General features: G+C 56.3%; 2 protein-coding genes and 1 long non-coding RNA gene across 4 annotated transcripts; 2 read left to right on the top strand and 1 right to left on the bottom strand.

The window, feature by feature from the left end:
- Positions 1-133: 133 nt before the first annotated feature.
- Positions 134-14,757, top strand: Psd (pleckstrin and Sec7 domain containing). Of its 2 annotated transcripts, none has more exons than XM_032892108.1 (18): positions 134-349; positions 527-582; positions 1,758-2,494; positions 2,757-2,856; positions 3,287-3,641; positions 4,290-4,730; positions 5,806-6,000; positions 6,136-6,216; positions 6,379-6,491; positions 7,060-7,118; positions 7,316-7,405; positions 10,721-10,764; positions 12,018-12,208; positions 12,289-12,359; positions 12,465-12,622; positions 12,971-13,115; positions 13,251-13,394; positions 13,896-14,757. In XM_032892108.1, the coding sequence occupies exons 3-18, from the start codon at positions 1,841-1,843 to the stop codon at positions 14,124-14,126; spliced, it is 3,072 nt and encodes a 1,023-aa protein (XP_032747999.1). In that variant the 5' UTR covers positions 134-349; positions 527-582; positions 1,758-1,840; the 3' UTR covers positions 14,127-14,757. The 2 variants fall into 2 exon arrangements, with proteins under 2 accessions (XP_032747999.1, XP_032748000.1); XM_032892109.1 differs by having other exon boundaries at positions 134-288; positions 13,896-14,370.
- A 52-nt stretch (positions 14,758-14,809) lies between these two features.
- Nfkb2 (nuclear factor kappa B subunit 2) lies at positions 14,810-22,121 on the bottom strand. The gene is made up of 23 exons (XM_032892120.1): positions 22,021-22,121; positions 20,806-20,898; positions 20,462-20,543; positions 20,305-20,345; positions 19,993-20,091; positions 19,764-19,915; positions 19,393-19,499; positions 19,151-19,309; positions 18,807-18,911; positions 18,595-18,680; positions 18,370-18,508; positions 18,094-18,219; positions 17,778-17,984; positions 17,556-17,697; positions 17,091-17,205; positions 16,792-17,005; positions 16,478-16,647; positions 16,215-16,317; positions 15,950-16,101; positions 15,747-15,816; positions 15,381-15,553; positions 15,146-15,257; positions 14,810-15,066 (listed from the first exon to the last, which is right to left on the bottom strand). Exons 2-23 carry the CDS (start codon positions 20,824-20,826, stop codon positions 14,945-14,947), a joined length of 2,697 nt encoding a protein of 898 aa, XP_032748011.1. The 5' UTR covers positions 20,827-20,898; positions 22,021-22,121; the 3' UTR covers positions 14,810-14,944.
- Positions 22,122-23,018: 897 nt separating this feature from the next.
- Positions 23,019-25,580, top strand: LOC116891245. The gene is made up of 2 exons (XR_004386823.1): positions 23,019-23,465; positions 25,386-25,580. It is a non-coding gene; the product is annotated as an uncharacterized LOC116891245 (long non-coding RNA).
- Positions 25,581-25,934: the final 354 nt, after the last annotated feature.

Below are 25,934 nucleotides of genomic sequence, written 5' to 3'. Positions count from 1 at the left end.
GGACTCCTGGGTCTGAGGTTCAGAACCCCGAAGTATTTAATACTGCATTTGCTTGATGTCCCTTCCATAGTTGGTCTTCTGGTTTTAGGGGGCGGGTCCGATCTACTCCGTACCGTGTGCTTTGCGTGGCCGCGTGCTTGTGGGGGCGGGAGCGCGTGTGGCATGTAACAGGTCATGTGGCAGCCTCCTAGGGACACGCGTGGGGTCTGGAGCAGGACAGGCGTATGCAGCTGGACCCTTCGTGTGGTTCAGGAGATGATGGACGAGAGAGAACTGAACACGAGTGGGGTGGGGCATATGAGGGTTTAGGGAACAGAACCAGGGCATTCTACATCCTCCCTTTCGTCTGGTGTGTGTCTTAGGTAGTGACTAGGTGGTGGCATTCTCTAGGACTTAGGGCCTTGGGAAAGAAGGAAGGTTGGGGAGGGGGGGATTAGCGTTGCTTGAGCAGAGCGTGGGGAGGGGTGGAGGAGGGACTGAGAGGCGGGCGGGCCTGGAGCAAGCGGGAGCCGTGCTGCTTTTACAGCTGAGCGGGGCCCAGCCTCTCTGCCTCTCTTCGATTCCAGCTCCTGACGAGCAGCGGTGAGTACTGGGGTGCCTTGGAGGAGGGCCTGCACAGGGGAGGTCCAGGCTCCTGTTGAGCTTCAAGAACCTGTCTGGCAGGGGTGCTGCTTCGGACATGTTTCTCTACCCTGCTTTGCCTTCAGAGGCCCGGTTTTCCTTTATGGTCCCTCCTGGACTGGACAAGATATTTCATATCCCTGGAGTTAGGGGAGAGGAATGTGGTACAGCGCCCCCCCCCAAGACTTGGTTACTGGTAGGGGGAGGAGAGAATGTGTGTCTCTGATTCTGTGTGCAAATATGCATCTGTGTTTATGATTGTGACGAGGAGGTCTCTGATACACCTGTTTCTGTGTGCATCAGAGGACCAGAGCCTGAATTTTAGGAACCTCTTTGTGTGCTCCTGTTTGGTGATCCTCCGTGTGTGTGTGTGTGTGTGTGTGTGTGTGTGTGTGTGTGTGTGTGTGTAAAACAAGCATGTGCTTTCCTGTCATACACAAATTTGTTATGACTGTAATTGTATGAGGGTGTGTCTGTGAGCGGTACTGCGTGTGTGTACTGGAGGGTGTTGCCTTTGAGTGTGTTAACTGTACCGAGACTTTGTCCTTCTGCATGTGTGTATATGAATTCATGTGTGTGTGCATGAGTGTGTGTGTGTGCATGCATGTACTGGTATGGAGAACAGAATGTCTCTTCCCCACTCAGCAATCTATGGACCAAGGTTAAGGCCTCTTCAGACCTTCCCTCTCAGTTGCTCCCTCTCAGCACTTCATCATCCCCATCCTTCAAAGCAGCCGATTTCTCCTGCTCTAAGTGAGGGCTCCCCATAGGTGTGACTATAGAGGACCCATGACCTCTATGGTCCAGAAGATGGGATACCAGCCTCCACCCAAGAAAGAGTTCCCCACTGCCCCAGAACTGGACTTGATGAACCGAATTAGCTTTCTTTCATCATAAAGTGATGCTCGGGGCTCCCAGACAGAAGGAGATGAGGCTGGAGGGCCACTGGGTAGATGGTCCTTTCCATGGAAGCTTTTCAAATCTGGAGTCCCTTCGGGTTAGGATGGGTGAGCCCATACTCCCAGGATGAGCCTCTGGACTGTAGAAAACCCAACCCACCTTCCCATCTCTGTCTCTGCTGTCTTGTCTGTCTGACTCCAATACACTCCACCCATGCTCCCCTTCCTCTTTTGCAGGCCTGTCTGAAGAGCATGCAGCCCCCTTACTCCCTGCCTGGCCTCGCCATCCCTGCCCCCCCAGCCTGACCCCCGGCTCCAGCATGGCCCAGGGTGCCATGCGGTTCTGCTCAGAAGGCGACTGTGCCATCTCCCCACCACGATGCCCTCGTCGCTGGCTCCCGGAAGGCCCAGTGCCCCAAAGTCCCCCAGCCAGCATGTATGGCAGCACAGGATCCCTAATACGACGAGTGGTGGGCCCAGGTCCTCGAGGCCGGGATCTGGGACGTGTGACAGCACCTTGTACCCCTCTGCGAGCCCCTCCCTCACCCCATATAGCTCCCTCACCCTGGGGACCCTCTTCACCCACTGGGAAGCCCCCACCAGGGGCACAGAGTTCTGTGGTCATCTTCCGTTTCGTGGAGAAGGCCAGTGTGAGGCCACTGAATGGCCTACCTGCTTCTGGAGGCTTGAGTCGGAGCTGGGACCTGGGCGGGATTTCTCCCTCCAGACCCACCCCAGCCCTTGGACCTGGCTGCAACCGGAAGTTGCGGCTAGAAGCGTCCACATCAGACCCACTCCCAGCTGGAGGAGGCTCCGTTCTTCCTGGCAGCAGGGACCCCTCACGTGGGCCATTGATCCCACCCCAGATTGGGGCAGATGGCCTTTACTCCTCTCTCCCCAATGGGCTGGGGGGGACCCCTGAGCACTTGGTCATGCACTTCCGAGGACCTGCAGACACCGGATTTCTAAACCAGGTACGAAATCTGCCTTGGGCTGCCTGGGGCCTTAGTGCCCCAGCTAAGGGACAAAGCTCAGCTCCTGTTGGACTGAGATTTGTCTCATAGTCACCTGAATCCTTTAATGTCCTAAATCAGTTTTTTTGCCCTCTGTCACTGTGTCCCTGCAACTTCATCTCTGTCCCGTGTGGCTTTCTTTCTGCTGCTCCATATTCCTGTGTCCTTGTATGTCTGGCTCTCATGTTGGGGTCCTGTGCCTTTTGCTCCCTCTTTGGCTCAGGGGGACACCTGGTCCTCCCGGGAAGTCTCCTCTCATGCCCAGAGAATCGCTCGAGCCAAGTGGGAATTCTTCTATGGCTCCTTGGACCCCCCCAGCTCAGGTAAGACTTGGACTTAGCCCAGGGGAGGAGGGCAGGACCTTTTCTACAACAGCGGATGCCTGGCAAAGAGGCCTCCTTTAAACCTTCCTTCTGTTTGGCTTCCCTGGGCTCCTGAGTCAGTCAAAGTCTCCCCAGGCTCCAGTCTCTCATCTGTGTCATGAGGGCTTGCACTGGGCTCTGGAGGAAACTGGGTGGTAGAGGAGGGGATGGCCAGATATCAAGGGTTATTCCTAAGACTAGAAGAAAGTCTGGCTTTCTTCATAGCTGTTTGACAGGGGCTTGATTTGAGAGGAGTTCCCCAGGCATTTGGATCAAGTAAAGGGTGTGGCAGATGCATAGTGTTAGATGATGAGAGTTCCCAACCTATGGAAGATGGTGGGGAATCTGTCCAACATGACTTACCTCCTGACCTTGATATCTGTGCACACAGGTGCTAAGCCCCCAGAGCAGGCCCTCCCATCACATGGGGTGGGCTCCAAGCAAGGCTCTGGGGTGGCTGTGGGGCGAGCAGCCAAGTACTCCGAGACAGACCTGGACAAGGTACCCCTGAGGTGCTACCGAGAGACTGACATTGACGAGGTGCTGGCTGAGCGGGAGGAGGCTGACTCCGCCATTGAGAGTCAGCCCAGCTCTGAGGGCCCCCCTGGCACTACCCAACCACCTGCCTCACGACCCAGCCCATGCCCTGGCCCTTCTTCCAGTCTGGGCAGTGGTAACGGAGATGATGAGGCGGACGGTGAAGAGGACGTGGACGATGAGGTGTTTGAGGCCTCAGAGGGGGCCCGGTGAGTGGGACCACTTCCGGGAAAGTGGCTTGCTCTTTGTAACTGACCCCCAGCAAGAACCCAGGGTGGAGAAAACAGGCTGTGAGGACCAGGGGATTCCAGACAGAGCCCTGAGGCCTGGGAGAACATTAGGAATATGTGGACATTGGCAAGGCCAGGAGTCAGGGCGGTCACATGGACCAGGCGGAGTTCTGCATTACCAGGGGCCAAAAGCCAGAGGCCAAACCAGGGGCATGGGAGCGAGCCTGGGGACAGGGGAGCACGGGTTGTATCCTGGGTCCTGGCAGGAGAACGTGGAAATGTGGGGGCTTTTCCTTTCTGTCTCACGCCCCACTGCAGCTCGGAGCTGCGTCTCCTAAGATGTTGCCAGAAATAGAAAAGGGATGGCAGGAGAGAAGCGGATCAGGGAAAGGAGGGGAGAGGGAGATTAGTGTGGAGGGGAGGAGGGGGACTGGGTGCTGTGGATGGGCAGGGCTGGGACACTGCAGAAACACTCAGTTTCATGGGCCCTCAACTCTAGTGACTTTTAAGGGGTCTGAATCTATGGGAAGGGGCTGATAACCTTTGCACCAATCAGCAAGAGTTCAGTGAATTCCTGCCAAATCCCGATTCTGGGGAGCTGATCAGACATTCTCCCTGCCTCTGCAGGCCAGGGGACCACATGCCTCACTCTGGGCTCCTCAAGTCACCAGTCCCCTTTCTGCCGGGGACCAGCCCCTCAGCGGATGGGCCTGACTCTTTCAGTTGTGTGTTTGAAGCCATCATGGAGTCACACCGGGCCAAGGGCACCTCCTATAGTAGCCTTGCCTCCCTGGAAGCTCTGGCCTCACCTGGCCCAACCCAGAGTCCCTTCTTCACCTTTGAGATGCCTCCCCAACCCCCAGCTCCCCGGCCTGACCCACCTGCACCTGCCCCACTTGCCCCTCTTGAACCGGATTCTGGTACCAGCTCTGTTGCTGATGGTCCTTGGACCCAAAGGAGAGAGGTAGAAGAGTCAGATGCTGGGGCTACGCTGGCCCCAAGGAAAGAGCTTCCTAGTCCCTCCCACTCTGAGGACAGCCTTGGGCTGGGGGCAGCACCCCTGGGCAGGTGAGTATTTTCTTTGACTGGTCATCCCCAAACCCTGGCCCCCCAGGAACTGCTGATTAAGGGACAGAGCCCCAGAATGAGGAAGTCATTTATATATTCCTGACCAAGAGCGGGTGGTTAACAGATGTCTGTTTTCCCATTTGGAGGCCTCCTGCCATTGGCCCCCTGCAGCTCCCTCCCTGGGCTCAGATCCAGTGACTGGAGAAACCATGATTCAGGACGGAAGAATCCCCAGAGTACATCCTCTTTCTCTCCTGGCGGGCCCTCTCTTTCCCAGACAGAGCCTCTCACCCCCACCCATCTAGACCCACAGCCAGCAGCCCCTCCCTTCCCCTCCCTCTACCCTCCTCCAAGAGGCTACCTTTCACCCTGCTCTAGGAATGTCCTTTCATAGCCTAACCTTTGTGCTCTCCCCTCTGCTGCTACCCTCCCAGTCATGGAAGCCATGGCAACAGGAGGGGGGTGGCCAGGGAGACAGGGTTGCCTAGCAACCAGGAGTTTCCGGCCTCTGTCTCTGGGGTGACAGGTGGCTTTGCGAGTAGAGCAGCTGGGGTGAGGAAGGAAGGAGAGGAAGAGGATGAGTACAATCTGACCCCCCCCAAACTGTAACCCCAGAGAGTGCTTCCCTGTGGGTAGCAGGCAGTGTCAATGAGAGTTCTCCCTAAGGCGGGAAATAAAGGGAGCAGGATGTATCTATCTGCTCTCAGACCTTGGACCTCATTCAACCCCAGCACCTGTTTACACCTGGATTGCCTGTGTCCAGGAGCGTGTGCAGAGGAAAGACCGCCTTGAGGAGGGCAGGTGTGCAGACGGAGACTCTATCAAAGAGTAAACTTAGGCCCCTGACAGCTTTGGGGAGCAGCCAAGATTCCCACAGCAGTAAGACTGACATGGGCTAGATCTGAAGCAGAACTTCCATGGAGAAAAGTGGGAAGTAGAGAGAAAGCTAACCAATCTCCTTTCAAAACAAAGAGACACGACCTTTCCATGTCCCTCTAGCCATTCCCCAAGGGGAGGGTCTGGCTGACTCCCAAGGTCTCTACCCCAACTCTGAGCTGCTGATCTACCCTGGCAGTGAACCGCCCCTGAGCCAACTGGTGTCTGACTCAGACTCAGAGCTGGACAGCACAGAGCGGCTGGCCCTGGGAAGCACAGACACCTTGTCCAATGGACAGAAAGCAGATCTGGAGGCTGCACAGCGCCTGGCCAAGAGGCTATACCGACTTGATGGCTTCAGGAAGGCCGACGTAGCCCGGCATCTGGGCAAGAAGTAATGCCCCTGGGCTGGGACTGAGGCTAGGGCCAAGGAATGCACCCTGGGGCAGTCCCTCACCCTCTCCAGTTAATGCCCACAGTCTCTAGGCCACTGAAGTGACCTTGTGACCTCTACCTGCCCTGTCCACAGCAATGACTTCAGCAAATTGGTGGCTGGCGAGTATCTCAAGTTTTTTGTCTTCACGGGAATGACCCTGGATCAAGCTCTCAGGTGGGTGTCGAACCCTCTAAGGACAGTCCTGCTGACCAGCTTTGGCATTTAGGGTTCCAGCTATGTGTGTTCTAAATTGTCTTGATGACACTCTTCAGAGACCAGGGCTTCCTGGTAAGGAGACCTCGAGTGGAAGGTGACATCATCTTCCTCCTACCTTAGGGTGTTTCTAAAGGAGCTGGCTTTAATGGGTGAGACCCAGGAGCGGGAGCGTGTACTGGCCCACTTCTCCCAGCGATATTTCCAGTGTAATCCTGAAGCCCTGTCCTCAGAGGGTGAGCAGGTTGGGAGCAGAGTTGTCCCATCTGTGGCCACAGAGGCGCGCACACACACGCAGGAGCAAGTGTTTGTGCAAGAGGAAACGCATGTCCATGTTTGTAAGGCATGTGAAATGCAGCTACATGCATGCAGAGCTGTCCATGTAGCAGGCATGTTGCTAGGTCAACGGTGTTCTGGTGTTCTGAGAGGCAGGTGGAGATATGTCTGCATGAAGTCGTTCCATATATATGTGCTGGACCAGTTTTGACTTCCGTGCTGACTGACTCTGCTCTGCATACGTGTGATGGCTACCAGCTTGCTTTTGTTTAGTGCGTCGAGCATGTTGAGTGTTGGGAGAAGACAGGGAGCAACTGTCCCAGCAACTTGAGGAACTAGGGAGGGGGAGCCGGAGATCAGAGGGGAGGTCCTTGCTGAGGAAATGGGCTGGAGGAGAGATGGAGTGGTTTCATGGAGTTTGGGTGGTAAGAAAGTGTAGGCAGAAAGGGTGCAGAAGGAGGTAGGTGATGGACTGCTGTGGAAGAACCCCTTGGGGGTAGCTGAAGCTGACAATCAGTTCTCCCCTAGACGGCGCTCACACGCTGACCTGTGCCCTCATGCTCCTCAACACGGACCTCCACGGCCACGTGAGTTGGGGGCATGGCAAGTGGGAGGCCAGAAAACGAGAATCTTTTTTTTTTTTCCGGAGCTGGGGATCGAACCCAGGGCCTTGCGCTTGCTAGGCAAGCACTCTACCACTGAGCTAAATCCCCAACCCCAGAAAAACGAGAATCTTAAAGGCTTTGGGAAGCCAGCCTCACAGACCTCTGTTTTCCTCCCTTAGAACATTGGGAAGCGCATGACCTGTGGGGACTTCATCGGAAACCTGGAGGGCCTCAATGATGGCGGCGACTTCCCCAGGGAGCTGCTCAAGGTTGGGGGGAGGGAGGGCGACTCAGACGTAGCCGTAACCGGAAGGGCATGACAGGGTACCTGCCCCGAGAGCAGAGGGGAAGGGAAGAGCTGGGACTTGGGACTTGTTGGGTAGCTCAGGCAAGCAGGAACCTAGGCTCTGGTGACTCAGCTTGGGGACCGCCCCCTCGCCCAGCCCCCATAGGCAGGCTCTCACAGCACATGCGCACATGCATGCAATACTGAGGTAGAGGAAAGGGGGACCGGCTCTGGAAAGCACGTGAGCAGGCGTTCCTGGACTCTGCAGTTTGCTCTCTTTGATTCCCTTCCAGTGTTCACAGAGGGTGGAAGGGCGGTGTCTCTGCTGGCGCGCGGTGGTGGGGTGGGCACAGGGACATTGCTCTCCAACTTAGTGTATAAGAGCCACAAAGATCCTCCTGGCACCACTACTCAGGAGGGAGCCTAAGGAAAAGAGGGGTCAGAGAAGGCGCAAAGCTTTTTCCCAGGTTTGTGCATCCAGAACACAACGCTGGGACTAGATACTGCTCTTCTGGCTCCCTTGGAAGCAGGTCCCGCACCCAGGTGCCAGGAAGGATAGGTGTCAGTGGGAGGGGGCCGTCTGACACTGTCTTGCAGTTCCCTCCTTCCTATGGAGGAGTACGGGGAGGACTGGACTAACTTGAAGAAGGTGGAGGGTGGGGGGCGTCTCTGGGCCACATGTGACCACACAGGACAGATCCAAGGTTGGGGTGTATTGGACATCTGAGTTTGAGCATGTGAGTGGGCGCGTCCACTGTGAGTTGAGGTGTCAGTGAATTGGAGTGTTTGCGTGAGTTCTGTGTGTTTAGCAATGTCTGTGAATCAAAGGACCTATGTGATTTAAGGTGTCTGTGCTTTGGGTGTAATCTGGGTATTTGTGTGTGATGCGGTGTGGTCTGCGTCTTCCAGTTGGCTGTGTCTGCTTTGACAGTAGAGGGTGTTTATCAGCTGTAGATGGTACCTTTTGAGGTGTGCATCTGTAACTCGGGGTGAATGGTAATCGGCGCGTCTGGAAGTTGGTTTGTCTGACCTCGGTGGCATAGGGACTTACTTGCCTTAGACATCGGGAGATCTGCCCAAGGGTTGGACTAGGTCATCATGACTGTTCGAAGGCCGGCCAGCGTGTCTCAGACAGGGCCACGGGGGTGGGGGTGAGGAGAGTAGGGGATCAGGCCGAGTGGTCCCTTTAGCCCTGGATTCTTACAAGCTGAAGGGTGCTCCGCAGCCGCCTACCGTGAGCGCGAGCTCGGCCCCCCTGGCGAGACCCCACGCATGCGCCCCCGCTGGCTGCCGGCCCTCCCCACGGCGCCGGGCTCGCGCCGTGCTGCTCCGTCGCGCGACGTCCCCGCCCCAGCCCGCGCCCTCCCCTCCCGCCGGCGCCCCCTCCTTCTGCGGAGCTGCGGAGCCCACGGCGCCGCCGCCGAGCGCTCGGTGCGTCGGTGGGAGCCGGCGGGCTCGGGCCGGGCGCTCGCGCTGGCTGTCAGGGAGCCGTCCGCGCCGTCCGGGCGGGCCAGGGGCCGAGGGCGGGCGGGGGGGCATGGCCGGGGCCGCGGCGAGGCGGGCGGGCCAGCATGATCGGCGTCAACAGCATCCACAGCAGCGCGGGGCGGCTGCGCTCGCGCTCGCTCTGCTCGGTGCGCTACGGGCGCACCCACCGCGGCGCGGAGACCCTATGCTACGGCTGGCCGCAGCGCTCGCGCAGTCTCAAGCCCGTGCTCTACACCGACCTGGTGGTCAGCCGTCTGCAGAGCCGCAAGAAGAAAAAGGCGGTGAGGGCGTGGGGCCCGCGGCCCACGCCAGGCCGGGCGGCGAGCGAGGGGGCGGCTTGAGGGAGGTGCGGAGGGCAGCAGAGCGAGCGTTCGAGGAGGGCATGGGTGAGGATGAAGGTGGTTGGAGAGCCCAACAAGGATAGAACTCCTGGGCAGCTAGAGATGGGTATTGGCTGTAGGGAAGGGCCAAGGTGGACCAGCTTCACCAATCACGGTATTCTGCGTGCAGACGGTTTCTAGATGGGAACAGGACCTTGGGCTCTATGGTAGGGTTCAGGACCTTCAGAAGAAGGAAGGTGTGGTTGTAGGCAGAGGTAGTGTTGAGGAGGGCAAAATGAAGAACTGGAAGGCCGGAGACAAGGGTTGCAGGTTGGATCTTAGTAGTTACTCCAGCCCCCTAGCTGGATCACTGGGAAGTGATCTGGTTCAGGGTCTGCGCCCCGCTGGGTTTGGCCCAGTTGTTTGGGAGCTGTGTGTTGATTAGCCTGGCTTGTGTTGTGTGGGGTAGAGGTTGTGGTGTGCACCTACCTGCAGACAGGATGTGCAGGAATGGAGTGCCTGGAGAGCCTTGTGGCTGGGCATGGCTATGGGCAGAAAGAGTCGGAGCCTGGGGTGTGTTGGGAGAATGAGGGGGTGCTGTGTCCCAGCATCGGGAAGGCGCCGACGTCACCACTGCACCCAACTCACGCGCAGGCAGCATCACAGCCCCACAGCAAAACACGCACATGCTGGGGACACACCCACTCACAGACAGGCTGGCAGAAGCGCCCCCACAGTTGGAGTTGCTGGTATATTCTAAGCCATCCATCCCCAAGCACGGGGTCTCATACACTACTCCTAAAGGCCAACTTTGCAGAGGGGAAGTGGTTGGTTCAGGTTTTGAGGTGGACAGTAATTGGAAGCCGAAACTACGGTTTCAGTCTTTGGTTGACACACCAGCAGTATGAAGAATGGCTGTGGGTAGAGCACTGAGCCCCTTGGCATCATGTTTGATGGAGCTTGGGGGGCGAGGGGAGGGCTCACTTTGTCCTGAAGTTGGGAACCAGGGAGGGTGAAAGGATGAATACTCTATGGGGAGCCTCAGTTTCCCATTTGCTCTGTGTGGGTTTATGCTGTGAAATCTGGCCAGAACACATGGCTGGGGGAAGGAGGATTTCTTTGGCTTCCTCTCAGATTCTATTTAGGGTTGTACTTCTCCTCCCAGGCCCGGAGCAGGAGAGTCCCTTGCTGACAGGCACCGGCACCTGGCAGTTACTATGTATCAGCTGCGCTCAGGCTTCCTTGCTGACTAGCCAGTTCCCTACGTGTTGCTCTGCTTGCTCTCCCTGTAGAAAGCCGCCCAAGTCAGGCAGCTTCAATGCTGGAGATGGGCAGGGTCTTGGTATCTTATTTCAGAGCTGGATTGTGGTCATTAGGACCTCTTTTAGTCCCATGTCCTCTCCCAAGTCAGCAGGAAGGCTCTGAGCTCTAACGGTGGTGTGCATGGTGTCCCTCCCACAGGACTGATCCCTTGGTTTGTCTCTCTCCAGGCCTTGTACAGCTCCATCAAGAATGAAAAGTTGCAATGGGCCATGTGAGTGCTGGAGCCGTTGACCCAGGGTTAGGGTTGGAGCATGAGGAAGCGGGAGCCTGGGGACCCCAGAGAACCGGCGCTGTGGTACAGGGACGGGGTGGGAGGCCCTAAGAAGCAGGAAGGCTACCTTACTTCCTTCTTTGGAAATGCCTGCCTAGACTTAGGGGTCTGTCTTGTGTCTAGCCCTGTTGTTATGACAAGCTGGGCTGAGGAGGAGGAGGGTGTGTGTTGAAACATAAAGGGTGACTCCTGGCAGCCTGAGGAGAGAGCAGATTAACTCTGGGGGTACACGGTTACCTTGGGGTGCCACAGAAAAAGGAAGCAAGCTTTCTCATGGTCTTGGAGAAGTTCTGTCTGAAGGAGAAGGGCCAGTTTAGTCTTTGGGGCCCCAGGCAGGAAGAGCCCTTCTAAACACCAGTAGACACAGTTTGTTAAGCCAGACTCAGATCAGTGCCCTTCAAGGGAGGGGATTGAGAACAGCTTGCTGGAGGCAAGGCTTGACGTCCACAGTGTCTTGTAGGAGATAAGGGGGAAGCTGGTATTAAGGGGAAACAAAGTTGTGACTGAAGTTAGTGTGGAAGTGGGGTACAAGGTCACAGGCCTGGTTGGGGTGACTGGAAAGAGCAGGTTGGGAAAGAAGTAATGTAGGTTTCATGTGGGAGGCAAGGGGGCCATTGAAAATTCTTGAGCAAAGCAATGAGAGAATCTGAGTTTTCTGTCTCGACAGGATTTACAAAGGAAGATGTTGGGGTGGGGGGCAGCCTCCTAGGAAGCCACCTTTAGCTTTTAGATTTTTGAGACAGGGTCTCAAGACAGGCCGGCATGGATTTGCGGCAATCTGCTGTAAGCTCCCTAGTGGTGGGATTACAGGCACGAGCCTGGTCCTTTTGGCTCCACATAACCAACTGTGAGCAGAGCTGGGTGTTAGGTGTGGTTAGGACACAGCTGAGTCACACGTGTCTGTCCAGGAGGAAAGTGTGAGGAATGGGTGTGTGCAGAAACAGAGACATAGGAAGGGTCCACGTGGTTGGGGGAGGGAAGGCCCTATGCAGTCCTACCCCAGGTAGCTCTCAGACCAGGGAGGGCACAGACCTGGAGCCTGTTGAGCCCTACTCAGAGAAGCAGAGCTTCCTCCGGTTGAAGGGAGTCCCTGGCAGCCACCAGTCACTGAAGAGGCATTCTAGGGCAGAGGCTTGGGCTGCAGGTGCGTGTGGCAGCGTGGCCAGCACCCTCTGAAACAGTCACACCCACAGAGACGAGGAGGAACTTCGGCGATCTCTGTCCGAGTTGGCCGACCCTAACCCCAAGGTCATCAAGAGGGTCAGCGGAGGCAGCGGCAGCAGCTCTAGCCCCTTCCTGGACCTGACTCCCGAGCCTGGGGCAGCTGTCTACAAGCACGGGGCCCTGGTGCGAAAGGTGCACGCAGACCCTGACTGCAGGAAGAGTACGTGGCTGTGCAGGGGCCTGAGGGATGGACGGGAGCGGTCCTTCCTCAGGCCACCCTGACCTGCCTTCCCTCCCTAGCACCTCGTGGCAAGCGGAGCTGGAAGAGCTTCCACGGGATCCTCAAGGGCATGATCCTCTACCTGCAGAAGGTGCGGGGCCAGGAGCGGGTGGTGGGGCTGGCGTGGCAGAGGGGACTAAGTGGCTGGAGAAGGCCAGTCCAGGCCTGGGGCAGGACAAGATGGGCACCCCCATAGGAGGAGTACCAGCCCGGGAAGGCTCTTTCCGAGGCAGAGCTGAAGAACGCCATTAGCATTCACCACGCTCTGGCCACCCGCGCCAGCGACTACAGCAAGAGACCACACGTCTTCTACCTGCGCACAGCCGACTGGAGGGTCTTCCTCTTCCAGGCCCCGTGAGTGTTCTTCCCTCTTACCTATTCCAGACCCTGCTCCCTGGACTCCTCTTTCCTCGTAAGACCTTGCTCCACGGACTGGAGACATAGCTTAGTCGGTAGAGGGATTGCATAGCATGCAGAAGGCCCCGAGTTCAATCCCCAACCCTCCCTGTACATGCCAGACCTGGTGGTCCACACCTATAGTTCCAGCACTTGGGAGGTGGAGGCAAAAAATACAAATCAGAAACTCAAGGTGTCCTAGCCTGGCAGACTCGAGACCCTACCTCAAAACAGACCAAGACCAGGCTCCAGGTCGGGACCGGCATTCCTGGACAGGAACCCGGGGTCCCTATGCTGTCTCCCCAGGAGCCTGGAGCAAATGCAGTCCTGGATTACTCGCATCAATGTGGTGGCTGCCATGTTTTCTGCACCCCCCTTCCCAGCTGCTGTCAGTTCCCAGAAGAAATTCAGCCGTCCTCTGCTGCCCAGCGCTGCCACCCGCCTCTCCCAGGTAGTCCCAAGTGGCTCGGCCCCCCTGGGGACAGTCGGTGGGGGCAGGGTGGTAAGCTGTACTCCGTGCATGCAGGAGGCCTGTGTGGGTCACGAGAGGGAGGCAGCCCCCTGACCGGGCATCCCTGGCTGTTAGGAGGAGCAGGTGAGGACTCACGAGGCCAAGCTGAAGGCCATGGCAAGCGAGCTGCGAGAGCACCGGGCAGCACATCTGGGGAAGAAGGCCCGAGGCAAGGAGGCTGAGGAGCAGCGGCAGAAGGAGACCTACCTGGAGTTTGAGGTGAGCCTCCTTGCCCGATGGTTTGGTCTTCCCTGCAGGACCAGGCTGGGGATAAGAGTGTGACAGCCAAGCATGGAACCCAGCTAGGTCCCTGGCAGAGCCCTAAGTCTTCCTTTTCCCCTCTGGGGATTGAGGCTAAATTCCATACCCATGACATGTCTCCAGCCCTAGTAGAAGCTACAGAAATGTCAGCCGCCACAATAGGCTCTAAGAGCTCAGGCTGGACACTCAGCTCAGTGGTTAAGAACACTGACTGCTCTTCCGGGGGCCTGAGTTCAATTCCCAGCAACCACATGGTGGCTCACAACCATCTGTAATGAGATCTGATGCCCTCTTCTGGTGTGTCTCAAGATGGTTACAGTGTACTTACATAGAATAAATAAATCTCTAAAAAAAAGTTTCTAAGAACTCAGAGAGGGCCACTAGCCTCTCAGTTAGGACCCCGCATCTCTTGCTGGGCGGTGGGGGCAGGGCTTTTACCGCTTTGACCTCCTGTCTCAGAAATCCCGCTACGGCACCTATGCGGCGCTGCTTCGAGTCAAGATGAAGGCCGCCAGCGAGGAGCTGGATGCCATAGAGGCAGCACTGGCCCAGGCTGGGAGCACGGAGGAAGGATGCCCTCCGCCTCACTCCAGTCCTTCCCTGCAGCCCAACCCCACCAGCCAGCCCCGGGCTCAGCGTCCTGGCTCAGAAGCCCGGGCCGGGGCAGGCAGTACAAGGCCAAAACCCTGAGCAGGGAGTAGGAGCAATGGGGGCAGTGCCTGCTGGGCACCTGCATGATGACATGGCCCCGCCTGAGCTCAGCTAGCCTCAGGCCAGCCACGGGGGCCTCCTGGTCCAGGGCCCGACCGCGCCGGACGCGGTGTCCGGGGCAGGGCAGGGCTGAGCCGGGCCTCAGAGCCTAGGCTGAGGGCCTCTCAGAGACCCCCTTTTTGTGATAATGTTTTGCACTTTTTCGTACAGGAAGGGTGGGTAGGGTGGGAGGGGCCCACGCCCCTAATTTTTGATGGGGGTTTCCTTTCCTTTTCTTTCTTTCTTTCTTTTCTTTTCTTTTTCTTTTTCTTTTTGTTTGTGGGTGGGGAGGCCTGATAAAGTTTCTGCTTTCTGCTGAGACTCCCCCACCCTTACACCAGCAATACCCCTCCATCCTGGGGCCTGGCTCAGACAGAGGCCAGGAGTTGGGGCTGAGCTGGTCCCCCTCTTTCTCCCCAAGGGCTCACCTCTCTCTTTGCAGAGACAGAGGAAAGGCATCCATGCTGAGGCCCCATCCACAGGCTGGGGTGGCACGGCCTGCTTCCCTCCTCTGGTGGGTCCTGCCCTTTGTATAGCCTTCACCCTCATTAAAACTGCTCTGAATTGCTGGCTTGGGCCTCCTCTGTTCTTGCTCGGGGACAGGGACGGGTGTGACATTGGGGTTGCCGTACCGTAAACTGGGAAGGGGTCTTTCCCTTTATTTGGCCCACTGAGGTGTGGGCTTGAAGTTTAAATAAGATTTCAATTAGGCAGGGATGCTGTACAGAGGATCCAGGTGGAGGTTGACCGGGCAGCATTCAGTGCACCTGAGGCTGGGGGTGCCCGTGGCAGAGCCCTCCTGGAGGCTCAGGGGGTGGACACAGCTTCTCTGCCTCCTGCTCCACTGACTGGCTCCCGTAGGCACTGTCTTCTTTCACCTCTGCCAGGGGACAGGGGGGAGTCAAGCCTCAGGCCTCCTACCCTCAGCCCAGGCACACCTTCCGAGCCGGCGCCTTTACCTGTGCTGGGCAGCTTGTCTCGGGTCTCAGGCGCTTTCAGCAGCCTAACTCCCTCATGAAGACCCATGTCGGACAAGGCTTCCAATAGACCCACCAAGTCTCCACCAGCCAGCTGATGAGAAAAGGAAAGAGACAGGGTCTGAGTGAAGTTTAGGGCGTGGGGTAGAAAGTCTTGTGGGGAGGGGACTCTGAGAGGGCAAGGCTTCTATCTTCTGGGCAGGTACAGGCTACTCACCTTGTAACTACGAAGGAGACTGCCACTGGGGGAGGGGGTCTTCCTGTACGTGTCCACCAGGCTCCTCAGCCCCAGTCTCTCTGCCAGCTCTGCCCAGCTGCCCTGGGCTTCTGGCCCATCTAGCAGTTGCTCCAGGTTCTGCAGGGCTGCATCCCCCAGTGACAGCCCTGGCCCTGAGGGGACAAATACAGACCTGCGAGTTAGTAGGAGGTGTGCAGAGACACATACCCGGACATGGCTTCTCTCCCTGGTGACCTGACACACACGCAGACAAGTCAACAGGGCATGGACGGAAGAGGGGCTCTTGCCAAAGTCCCTAGGGAGCTTCTCTCTGGAAGGAGGTGCCTGAGGCCACTGCAACCTCACCTGCAGGGCTGGGTGGGGCCAGGGGTGGCTCCGAAGTGTTCTGAGCGGCGTTCAACAGCAGGGTCTTCACCTGGGGAGATGGTGGTGACTGTCATCCAGACCTTAAGCCAAGCTCTCCCTAAGTCTGTGATTGGGCCCACACCCTCAAGCCCAGAAGGCACCCAGTCCCCACCTCAGTACTTCTATTGCAGGGATGGCCTCACCTTGGTACTGCGAGTGAGGTCAAGAGGGGTATGGCCTCGGAAGTTTCTTTGGGTATCCGTCTCAGGCCCCTCAGAGTCTGAGTCGCTCCCAGAGGTAGGGGGTGAGGGCAGTGGGCAGAGAGGCTCTTCGTTCTCCGCATGGATGTCAGCACCTGAGGGAGGGAGGCGGTCCTCAGGAGGGACTAGTGGAGGCTCCTACAATGGGGAGCTGGGAGGTCCCCCTTTCTCTCTCTCGCCCTGTTCATACACCAAGGGTGAAACTGACCAGCCTTTAGAAGGAGGCGGGTGAGGGTTGGGGATCCAAGTCCAGCCGCCAGGTGGAGGGGTGTGTTTCCGGCAAAGGTCCGGGCATTCACATTAGCATGGAGCTGTAAGGTGCAATAGTGTCCAGCATGGTCCAGCGACCAACGTGGTCCAGCAACCAGCATGGTCCAGCTAGCCAAGCCCTTCCCACACACTTCTTCATCATTCCTGGTCTTTCCCCACAGTCCATGGCCCCATCCCTTCCACCATGGTCCTCATTCCCACCTTGGTGACCAGATGGGTGACCAACCCCAGCTCCTCCATCTCTGTGGCTAGATGCAGTGGGGTTCGGCCTCCTTGCCTCTCCGCTGCCTCCACTTCAGCTCCACAGTCAACTAACAGATCCAGGCACTCAGGGCTTCGGGCATGGACCGCCAGGTGTACTGGGTATAGTCCTAGAGAATAGCACAGTCAGCCTGCAGCTTTGACCCTCCCTCCGGGCAAATGCTGACCAGGCAACCTCCACTCCTGTTTATTGATCACATACACTCCTTGGTTCCCACCTTTGTCCCCAGGACGGGAGGAGGTGGCAAACTTACCCTCAAAATCAGGCATGTGTAACATTTGGGGCAGAGCGTGGGCTCCACTGTGCAACACTGCCTGCAGCAGGTCTGGGGCTGCAGCACCTGCCCGGAGAGCCAAGTGGACAGCTGAGTCTCCATGGCGATCCAGCAGTGTGGGGTCTGCACCCACCTGCAGCAGGAAGCTCACCACCCGTGTCTGCCCAGTGATTACTGCCAGGTGCAGAGGTGTCTGAGGAGAAAGGCAGAGTGAGCCAAGCCCACTCCAGCTTTGGCCTCCCTGCCTTCGACTTCTCCCCAAAGGCTTCCCCCCTTACCTGGTGCAGGTGATTGGTGAGGTTGATGACCCCAAGGTACTGAGCATGATAAATGACTTGGGCTATCTGCTCAATGACACCAGTCTGCCCATGGATAATGGCCAGGTGCAGCGGCCTGGGGGTGGAGAGTGAGACTTTTAACCTCAGAAACCCAGTCACCCAGAGCATCATATGCCCTCAAAACTCCACACTCCACTGTCTCCTTTACTGAGGTCCCTTGAAACCTGAATGCCACCATCTTAATCTTTTGTCACGCCTTGCTATTGTGCCTCTTCATAGCTAATAATATTGAAGGTCAGAGAGAGTAAGTAAATATCTAGAAAACAGCGAAGACCTTAGACCAGATCTGTCCAACTCCAGGGTTCAGCTCTTTGCAGATTCCTCTACCTGAACCTCTAGACCTGGGAGCAGAAGATCCCAGCCACTGGAGGTCCCACAGACGTCCGTCTTGTGGTGGTTGCTTACGTGTCTCCGTTCTCGTCCTGTGCCATCAGCAGGTGGCGCTGTCCCGCTAGCAGAGCACGCGCGTCCGCGGTGACGCCGTAGTCCAGCAACGCTCGGGCGCTGCGCTGCGCCAGACCGAACAGGCGCGCGTTGTACTCGCGAGCTAGGGACGACAGGGCGCGTGGGTGCGGGCCAGACCCCCAGCCTGGTGCACACCCGTCCCCCAGAGTTCCTGAGACCTACCTCGCTGCAGCGTGTCCAGGGCCTGCTGCTCGCTCTGGGGGGCCTCGGAGGGTGCTCTGGGCTGCTCCTCTGCCTCACCAGCCTCCGCGTCCCGTCCAGAGCCGGCCATCTGCGCTCCACCTCCCCCACCCGGGAAGCAGCCCATTGGGGCTGCACCGGATTGGTAGGGGCTGTAGGCGAAGGAGGAGAAAAAGCCGAGGCTGCCACCTGTGGGCATGGGGAAGGCTGTGAGGTGCTAGCCAGGACTCTCCCAGATTTCTCTTCTAACTTCGCCTTATCTCCTCCACCCCTCTCCCTGCCACGGACACCTGCTCACCTCCTCCAGCGCCTCCATAACCCCCAGCGGAGCCCCCAGAACCTCCACCCATGTGGGATCCGCCCCCGAAAGGTTGGGAGAAGGTAGGCAAGGCCTTTCTCCGCTTCCTCTGTACTTCCTCCTTGTCTAGGGGGAAAGAGAATTGGGGAGTTAAAACCCAATATGGGTCAGACCCTAGATTCCTCAAGCCGGCTCCTGGGAGCCAACTCTAGGCCACCTCCAGGCCGGCCTTGCTCTGTCCAGTCTTTGGGAATGCTGAAGCCCCACCTGACCCACCTTCCACCAGAGGGTAATACGTGAACTGTTTGGAGTCGGAGACATCGCCCCCACGCTTGCGTTTCAGCTGCAGGAACACCGTTACAGGCCTCTCAATCTTCATCTTGTGATAGGGTGGTGTCCGGAACACAATGGCATACTGGGGTGGAGGGTGGGAGAGCAACATGGTGTCAGTGAGGCCTCTTCGTAGCTCTGTCTCCAAGACAGGCCCTAGTTCCTCAGTACCTGTTTATGAACGTCTGTGGGAGAGAAGTCCCCAAAGGCTTGCCATCCGTTCTCGTCATCCTCATAGAAACGAACCTCAATGTCATCTACAGAGAAAAGTGACGCTTAGCCACAGGGAGAACCTGCAGGCCAGTGCATTCATTCCGAAATTGCCCTGGCCCCTAAGCCTTACAGCCAATGTTTCCACCTCCCAGAGACGGCTTCTGCCTCACCTTTCTGCACCTTATCACAAAGCAAATAAACTTCGTCTCCACCGCGCACGGAACCTGCTGTCTTGTCCATTCGGGAAATCTTCAAGTTTGAGGCCCCTGGAGACTCTATAAGGTGGGGGATGGGTTGGGGACACATTGATGGGATTGGAGGCTTGGCAAGGTCATTGTCATCATTATCAAACTTCAGGAACTACAGTATGCTCATTAACCAACTCGGAAACAATACTCAGACTTGCTTACGACCACGCACCCAACACGAACATAGCAGGGCCAAACCCCATAGCTTGGAGGTATCGCCAATGCTCCTTTGGGAACCCACACTTGGCACCCTGCAGAATACTCACTACTGTCGTGGATGGGCTGGGAGATCACAGGCTTCAGGGGCAAGGAGAAGGAGCCATCACTAGCTCGAAGGAAAGCTGAGAAGCGCAGCCGTACGATGCTCAGATCCATGACTTTCTTCAGTTCCTTGGCCTCCTGCTCCAGCTCCCGACGCTCGGCCTCTGGATGGGGCAACGGTGTGAGCTCTGAGCTCCTTTCCCCGGCTCCTCTCGAAACACCTCCCGGCCATCCCTTGCTACCACACCTGTAAGGCCCTGAGGCTTGGAGCGGAGCCGCTGCCTCTGGAGTTTCTGAATCATAATCTCCATCATGTTCTTCTTGGTTACATGCAGGACACCCAGATTATTAAATCTGGAGAGGGCAAGGAGGGCTCAGAGGGCTTTGACCATGAAGCTTTTTCCCTCTGAGGCGGCGCCCCTCCCCTCACCCCTGACCCCTGCACATGGCCAGACTCATTCGGGCTCTGTCCTCCAAGGAAACTGTTTATAGCTGAGCCCTGGGGTTCTGGGGCCGAGGTACATCTCCCCCTTTGTGTGTTAATCACACAGGTGGGCTGAGACCTAAGCCTGGCAGGCAGTGAGCATCCCACTGGGGGCCGCGGTTGGCAACACCTACTGAGCAGTCATGTCCTTGGGTCCCACAGACACGGCACACACCCCCAGCTCGGAGCACTGCTTGCCCACCAGACTGTGGGCATGCGCACGGGGTGGGTCACTGTGTGTCACCAGGTCCACCTCAATCTTGGCCGGTCCCTCGTAGTTACAGATCTGAGAAGGGCAAAGCATCATCATCAGTAGTAGCCCCGGATATACCGTTCCTACCCTCCAGCGTCCTCCGAGCTCACCTTGACAGTAGGATAGGTCTTCCGGCCCTTCTCACTGGAGGCACCTGGCAGACCTCCATGGGAGGGGCCTTCACAGCCATATCGAAATCTGAAGCCTCGCTGAAGGTTCCATGGAAGAGACACTGTGATCAGGAGAGGCAACTCCCCCCCGCCACCCCCACATGGTAACTACCGGCTAACACTGACCACAATGACCAATAGTGTCTCTCCTGTATATTTCCTTATAACCCCCCAACATAGCAGCAATTGACAGTTATAACCACCCCACGTGTCCCCAGAGCTGAAGCCATCACATCTCTGTTGTTCACTCACCTGTTTAGGCTGTTCCACAATCACCAGATAGGGGCCATCAGCTGGAAATAGAGGGGCCTTGCTGAGCGTGGGGGGGTATCTAAGACCATCCCTCAGTGGGGCCTCCCCAGGGAACACGCGAGGTTCGCAGACACTGGGAGGCCAAGGACTTACTGACCTGTCTCTGGGGCTGGATCCTTGGGCTCCACAATGGAGGGGCTGAATTCAAAATCATCATATTCAGGGATGCCATCCAAAGCCTGGTTTATAGACGGAGAAGGTGGCAGCTGATTCAACCCACACCCACTCCCCCACACACCCCCTTAAGCCCTCTGCAGTCACTCCTAGGACTCCTCTTCAAGCTATGAGGAAGCTCCTTTCTGGGCAGGGTTTGCAGACAGCACAGACTGACAGACTAGGGCAATTTGAAGCCGTGCAGAAGTAGGGGAGTGGAGGAGCGTCCAATAGACAACCAGACACAGACGGCACCAGCCGCCTTCAGGGTCAGGCAGTGTGACTTACTGGATCGTAGCAACGGTCCATATTTCTGGGCTAGGCCCTGCTGTGTCTTTTGGCTTCGGCCCGGTTCAGCTTCCCAGAGTTTCAGACGCCCGCCTAAGGTGAAGAGAGGCGCAGGAGGGGGAAGAGGGGGAGAGCTCAGGATAGGGGTGGGCAGGAGGATAGGGGTGGGCAGGAGAGGGGGGTTCAGATCTGGGGGAGGGTCTGATCTCCTCCAGCCGCCCGTCCGGGCGTGGCGGGTAAGATCCGGTGGAGGTCGAGATCCGGATCGGGGCTGGGCCGGGGAAGGGGCAGAAAGTTAGTGCTCTTAGGAAAGTCCCGAAAATACCAGGGGGAGGCGGAGCCGGAGGGGGCGGGCCTGGAAATGACGCCGGGGCCCCGCCCCCGCGGCGGGAGGGGCGGGAGGCCCAGGCTGTTCCTGGTTCCCCAGCAGCCGCTGCAGCCCCTGGGGCTCAGTCGGGGCCTAGCCCGCCTCGCCCCCTCTCCGCAGCCTGGAGCAACCTTGGGATTTTCAGCCAGTGTGGAGGACACGGCTGATTCACCCAGGGGCTTTTGTGGGGACATTCCTGCCGTCGGAGGCCCCTTTTCCGAATGGCCCGTAGGCGGGGGCTCTTGCAGTGGGGCCTCCGGGGTTCTGCCCAGAGAATGTGATTCGGGCCTCTGGGTGTGGGGAAGGAGTTTCCCCCTTCACGGTCTCCGGAGACTCCGGAACGTCTTAGCTTCCCGGATTCTCCCGCTGCAACTGCTCTGGGTGGCCAGGCAACTGGTCGCATTCCGCCCTCCCCGGCGACCCCAATCCCAAAGCCATGTGTAATGCGCGTGTGTCCGCTACAGGAATGTGCGTTTCACCCCTAATGTCTTGTGTGCCTGGTGAGTGCGAGTGGTGGCAACGTGGCACGTGCAAGTGAGCATTCGTCCACACAGGTGAGTTCTTGAGCTGCTCAGTGTGGGCACACGTCCGTGCACGTCTGGATGTCCGTGTGCAGGCACCGGTGCACTGGTGCCCTTCTGCCCGCGAGTGCGTGTGCGGGGCTGACACCGGCCGGCTGTGCGCAGGCGGGCTAAGGGCAGGCATACGTGTCGATGATGTGTAGCAAAGTGTTCTGTTCCTGTGCGCACTCACTGGAGGTGGCGTCCAGCCCCAGACTGTCATCTAAAGTGTCCCTTCCCTCCCTCTCAATTCCCTGGACACTCAGGGGTCTGAATCCGGCCACTCACCGTGGTGGCGGCTCTGGTTCCGACTTCTTTCCGAGCCCTTCCCTGGACCGGTCGTTGCTCCTCTTCAGCAGTAGGGCTCCAGCCGGGAAAGCCCCTTTCGGCCCCCCGAGGGGGGGAATTCCCGTGACGTTCCTGTGCGTCACTCCCCATGCCCTTTTTTATTGGCTGGAAGTTTAACTCCAGGACTCTTGTAGCAACCCGGAGCGACGAAGGCGCGCCCCTTTCGGGGAAGGCTCGCCCGGGACTGGCCGCGGGGTGTCACCAAGCGCCAGTTCTGCTGGGGACCGGCGAGGTGGGACGGCGGACCAGCGAGGGAGCGGCTCGGATCTCTGCACCTTTCCAGGCTTGCCCGGGACCGCTACGAAGTCCATTGGGCCTTTTGGCTCTTGCTATGCCTGGAGAGTGGCTATCTCTGAAAAGGGAGACCCAAGGAAACCGGGTCAGCTTGACACTCCAGTCACCCTCGGGAGAGGGGCCTCTTAGCTGGGAAGTAAGGGGAAGAGGAAGGAGTCGGATCTTGCGGTCAGCTCCAGATCGCCATCTAGCGGCTTTTCTGGAGCCGCGAGGAAACTCTGGGGTCAACTGTCTTAGTTTCCTGGCTTTAGATGTTTATTCTGTAAGTGTCCGGTTCACAAGGGCCAAGGCTTTTAAGAGATCCATTGGAGAAGCAATGCGCTGGGGGGAGAAAAGAAAAGGAAGAGAAGAAGGATGTTCGGCTGGGAGTCTTAGGCCTCGTTCACCCACCACAGATGTCTCAACTATTGGAGTTGAAAGGAGTCCAACCGGGTGTGAACTGCACCTGCAGTCCCAGCTTTCTTGAAACCAAGAGATCCCAAGTTTTACTCCACCCTTTATCAACACACATGCACACAAAGGTGTCCAAAGTGTATTTCAGACTTCCTCCTCTGTGGAAAATTGCCAGTGGTGTGCTTTGCATGGGTGAGGCCCAGCTATTACCATCATAAAAGGGGGTGGGAGGCTGGGGAGACAGCTCAGCACTTCTGCTCTTCCAGGGGACAGATCCGCGTGGGACAGCTCACACGTGTTTGAAACTACCCCACCAGGATCCCCTGGCTCTCTCCCCGCCTCTGGGAGACCGAATTCAGGTGCACACTCTTCAATTCTCGACTACCCACCCCAAACCCATGTAATTATAAAAATAAGGAATAAAATCTTTTTTAAAAGTCGCCGTGAAAATGACGTTTCGCTGACTTCTCTGCGCACACTTCCACTAACAAGGTCAGGACAAGAGTTTCCAGCATGGACTCTGTCTGGGCCTCGTGTTGTCATCTTTCCCCGTAGGGACTGTGTGTACGGTGCATCTCCGTCCTAAAGCCCTCTGTCCGGAAGCCCTCCGTCCTGTAGCACAGCACAGGTTCCTTCAGGGCTCTCCTACAGCTGGCCCTGTTGCTTAGCAGCTGATCGTAGACTTGTACTGGCACCAGGTAAGGGGAAAGGCATTCATTCTCTCCCTGCCCCCAACTCCCTTATACTAAATGCTTTGACAGGAAGCAGTTCAGATGTTTTTAAAATTTATGGTATTTGCATAGGCTTTACTAGCCTGAAAACCTGAACTCTCCCAACTGATACTGTTTGTTTCTGATTGGGGGTGCCAACTGTGTTCCCCTTATACTGTTGGTGAAAGCTAAGGTTTGAAGAGGCCTAACACAACCAAACACATAGCTAGGAAGGAGAGAGAATAGAGGATCTCCTGCTTCTGAGGTAACACTCCTCTTCTGATCTTTTTATTTATTTATCTATCTATTGATTTATTTATTATAAGTACACTGTCGCTGTCTTCAGACACATCAGAAGAGAGAGCGTCATCTCATTACAGATGGTTGTGAGCCACCACGTGGTTGCTGGGATTTGAACTCAGGACCTCTGGAAGACCAGTCAGTGCTCTTAACCACTGAGCCATCTCTCCAGCCTTCCTCTTCTGATCTTAATGGATGTAAGCCAACCTCTCCATTCCCAGTGGCTTTCTCAAGCAATTGTCATATGAGACGCTGCCAACGGAGTTCTCAAATTTAGCAATTCCATCCATACACTTCCTTCATACTCTTTTTAAAAAAAGATTGATTTATTTATTTCATGCATGTGGGTACATTGCACTGTCTTCAGACGCACCAGAAGAGGGCATCGGATCCCATTACAGATGGTTGTGAGCCACCATGTGGTCGCTGGGAATTGAACTCAGGACCTCTGGAAGAGCAGTCAGCACTCTTAACTGCTGAGCCATGTCTCCAGCCCCAGACTCTTTTAAAAAAGGGTTTGTTTGATTTATTTTTGAGACAGATCTCTCTTACATAGCTCTGGCTGTCCCGGGACTCACTATGTAAAATAGGTTGTCCTCAAGCACAGAGAGCCATGTAGCATAAACCTGGCTTTCCTACCCCTGCTCTGACTCCCAAACAAAGACAGGAAGACCTTATATTTATTAGAAGCTTCAGCATTTCAGCTGGGCAGATGCTCGTCGACTCTCACCCTGTTCTAACCCGTCTGTGGCTGCCTACTACCCCCACATGCCCCATTACTTGCCAACTTCATCTTGCTCTGGCTGTTCCTGCTCCATCAGTGTCCTCATGGTGACTCCCCTGGCGACCTGTTTATGGTGAATCTTCCATGGTGAATCCCTTCTCTCAGTTGCTGGTCCTCACTAGAGACCCTCTCTGGGATCAGAAGTCCTCCTCTGCTGCCCAGCTATGGGCTGATAAGCTCTTTACTAACCAATCAGAGGTGATGGACAACAAGTTTTACAGAACAGTGAGACAGGAGATGCTTGACAATCAAACATCTGAACAGCACCCAGACCTCTGGGCACAGCAATCGGCATCTGAATACACAGTGCACACAATCATCCCCTGACATTTCCCCATTTTAGTCCAATATAGGCTCTTTCTCATATTAATAAACCGTATGCAATAGTAACAATTATGAAAGCTGTCAGGTCAAGGTTACACTCACAATGTCCAGGCCATTTGTGTTTGGCAACCGTGGGGAAAGTACTTATCTATCCTATCGTGGTGAGTTCAAAGTTCTATATTTAAATCCTAAGTAACTTAAGCTTACTGTGAGACTATAACTATGTAGTCTTCAACCCCATCAGAGACCTGAGAAGGAATAAATGTGCCCGAGTACATAGGAAGTGCAGAGCAAGCGGATTCCAAAACTGTAGAAACGACAGAGGGGCTGGATGCCTGGACAGTCACTCAAGGTTTCTCTGCATTGTTGAAGCTTCATCTTTGGCCCTCTGGCCCAGAATCTGACAGGCTGTTCTGTGAAGCAGGAATCATGAAGGGCTTGCTTACCTTGTCCTGGTATAACTTGGCAGTCAACTTCTTCCGTGGCCTGCTTGTCCACAGCTTGGAACGCATGCTGTCTGCAGTTGAGGCAAAGGCAGTCTCTTGCCCGGTGTCAGCCTGAAGCAAATTCCGTGTGGAGGGTCCTCAGTGCTCATCGTCTTTTTTGAAATGGAATGGAGGCTGACGTGTCTCATTGTCAAAGAGCGAACAAACAAACAAAACACATTTTGATCAATAAAACATTTTTAAATGCCATATTCTGTGGATCTCTGTGGCTTTTGAAGACATCTATCTCTAGTATATCTGAACGGGCAAACATTGCGTGTTTCTAGCTATTTAATATCTATCTATTCAACCTAGGAAGCATTTCTGAAATTAATTATACGCGTATCTAACATTATCGTAAGTTTGACTAACAACTAGCTTGCATTTCATAATAATCCTCAACATTTTTTATAGCAGCTTTCGAAAGGACTAGAACGTCACACTGCATTTTTTTTTTTTTTTCTTTTTTTTTTTTTTTTTCCTTCGAGCTGGGGACCGAACCCAGGGCCTTTAACGCTTCCTAGGCAAGCGCTCTACCACTGAGCTAAATCCCCAACCCCACAC

The sequence above is a fragment of the Rattus rattus genome, chromosome 2, assembly GCF_011064425.1.
Source record: "Rattus rattus isolate New Zealand chromosome 2, Rrattus_CSIRO_v1, whole genome shotgun sequence".
NCBI classification, from domain to species: Eukaryota; Metazoa; Chordata; class Mammalia; order Rodentia; family Muridae; genus Rattus; species Rattus rattus.
The sequence above is the reverse complement of the archived record's forward strand: the minus strand, read 5'-3'. Positions and strand labels throughout refer to the sequence as shown.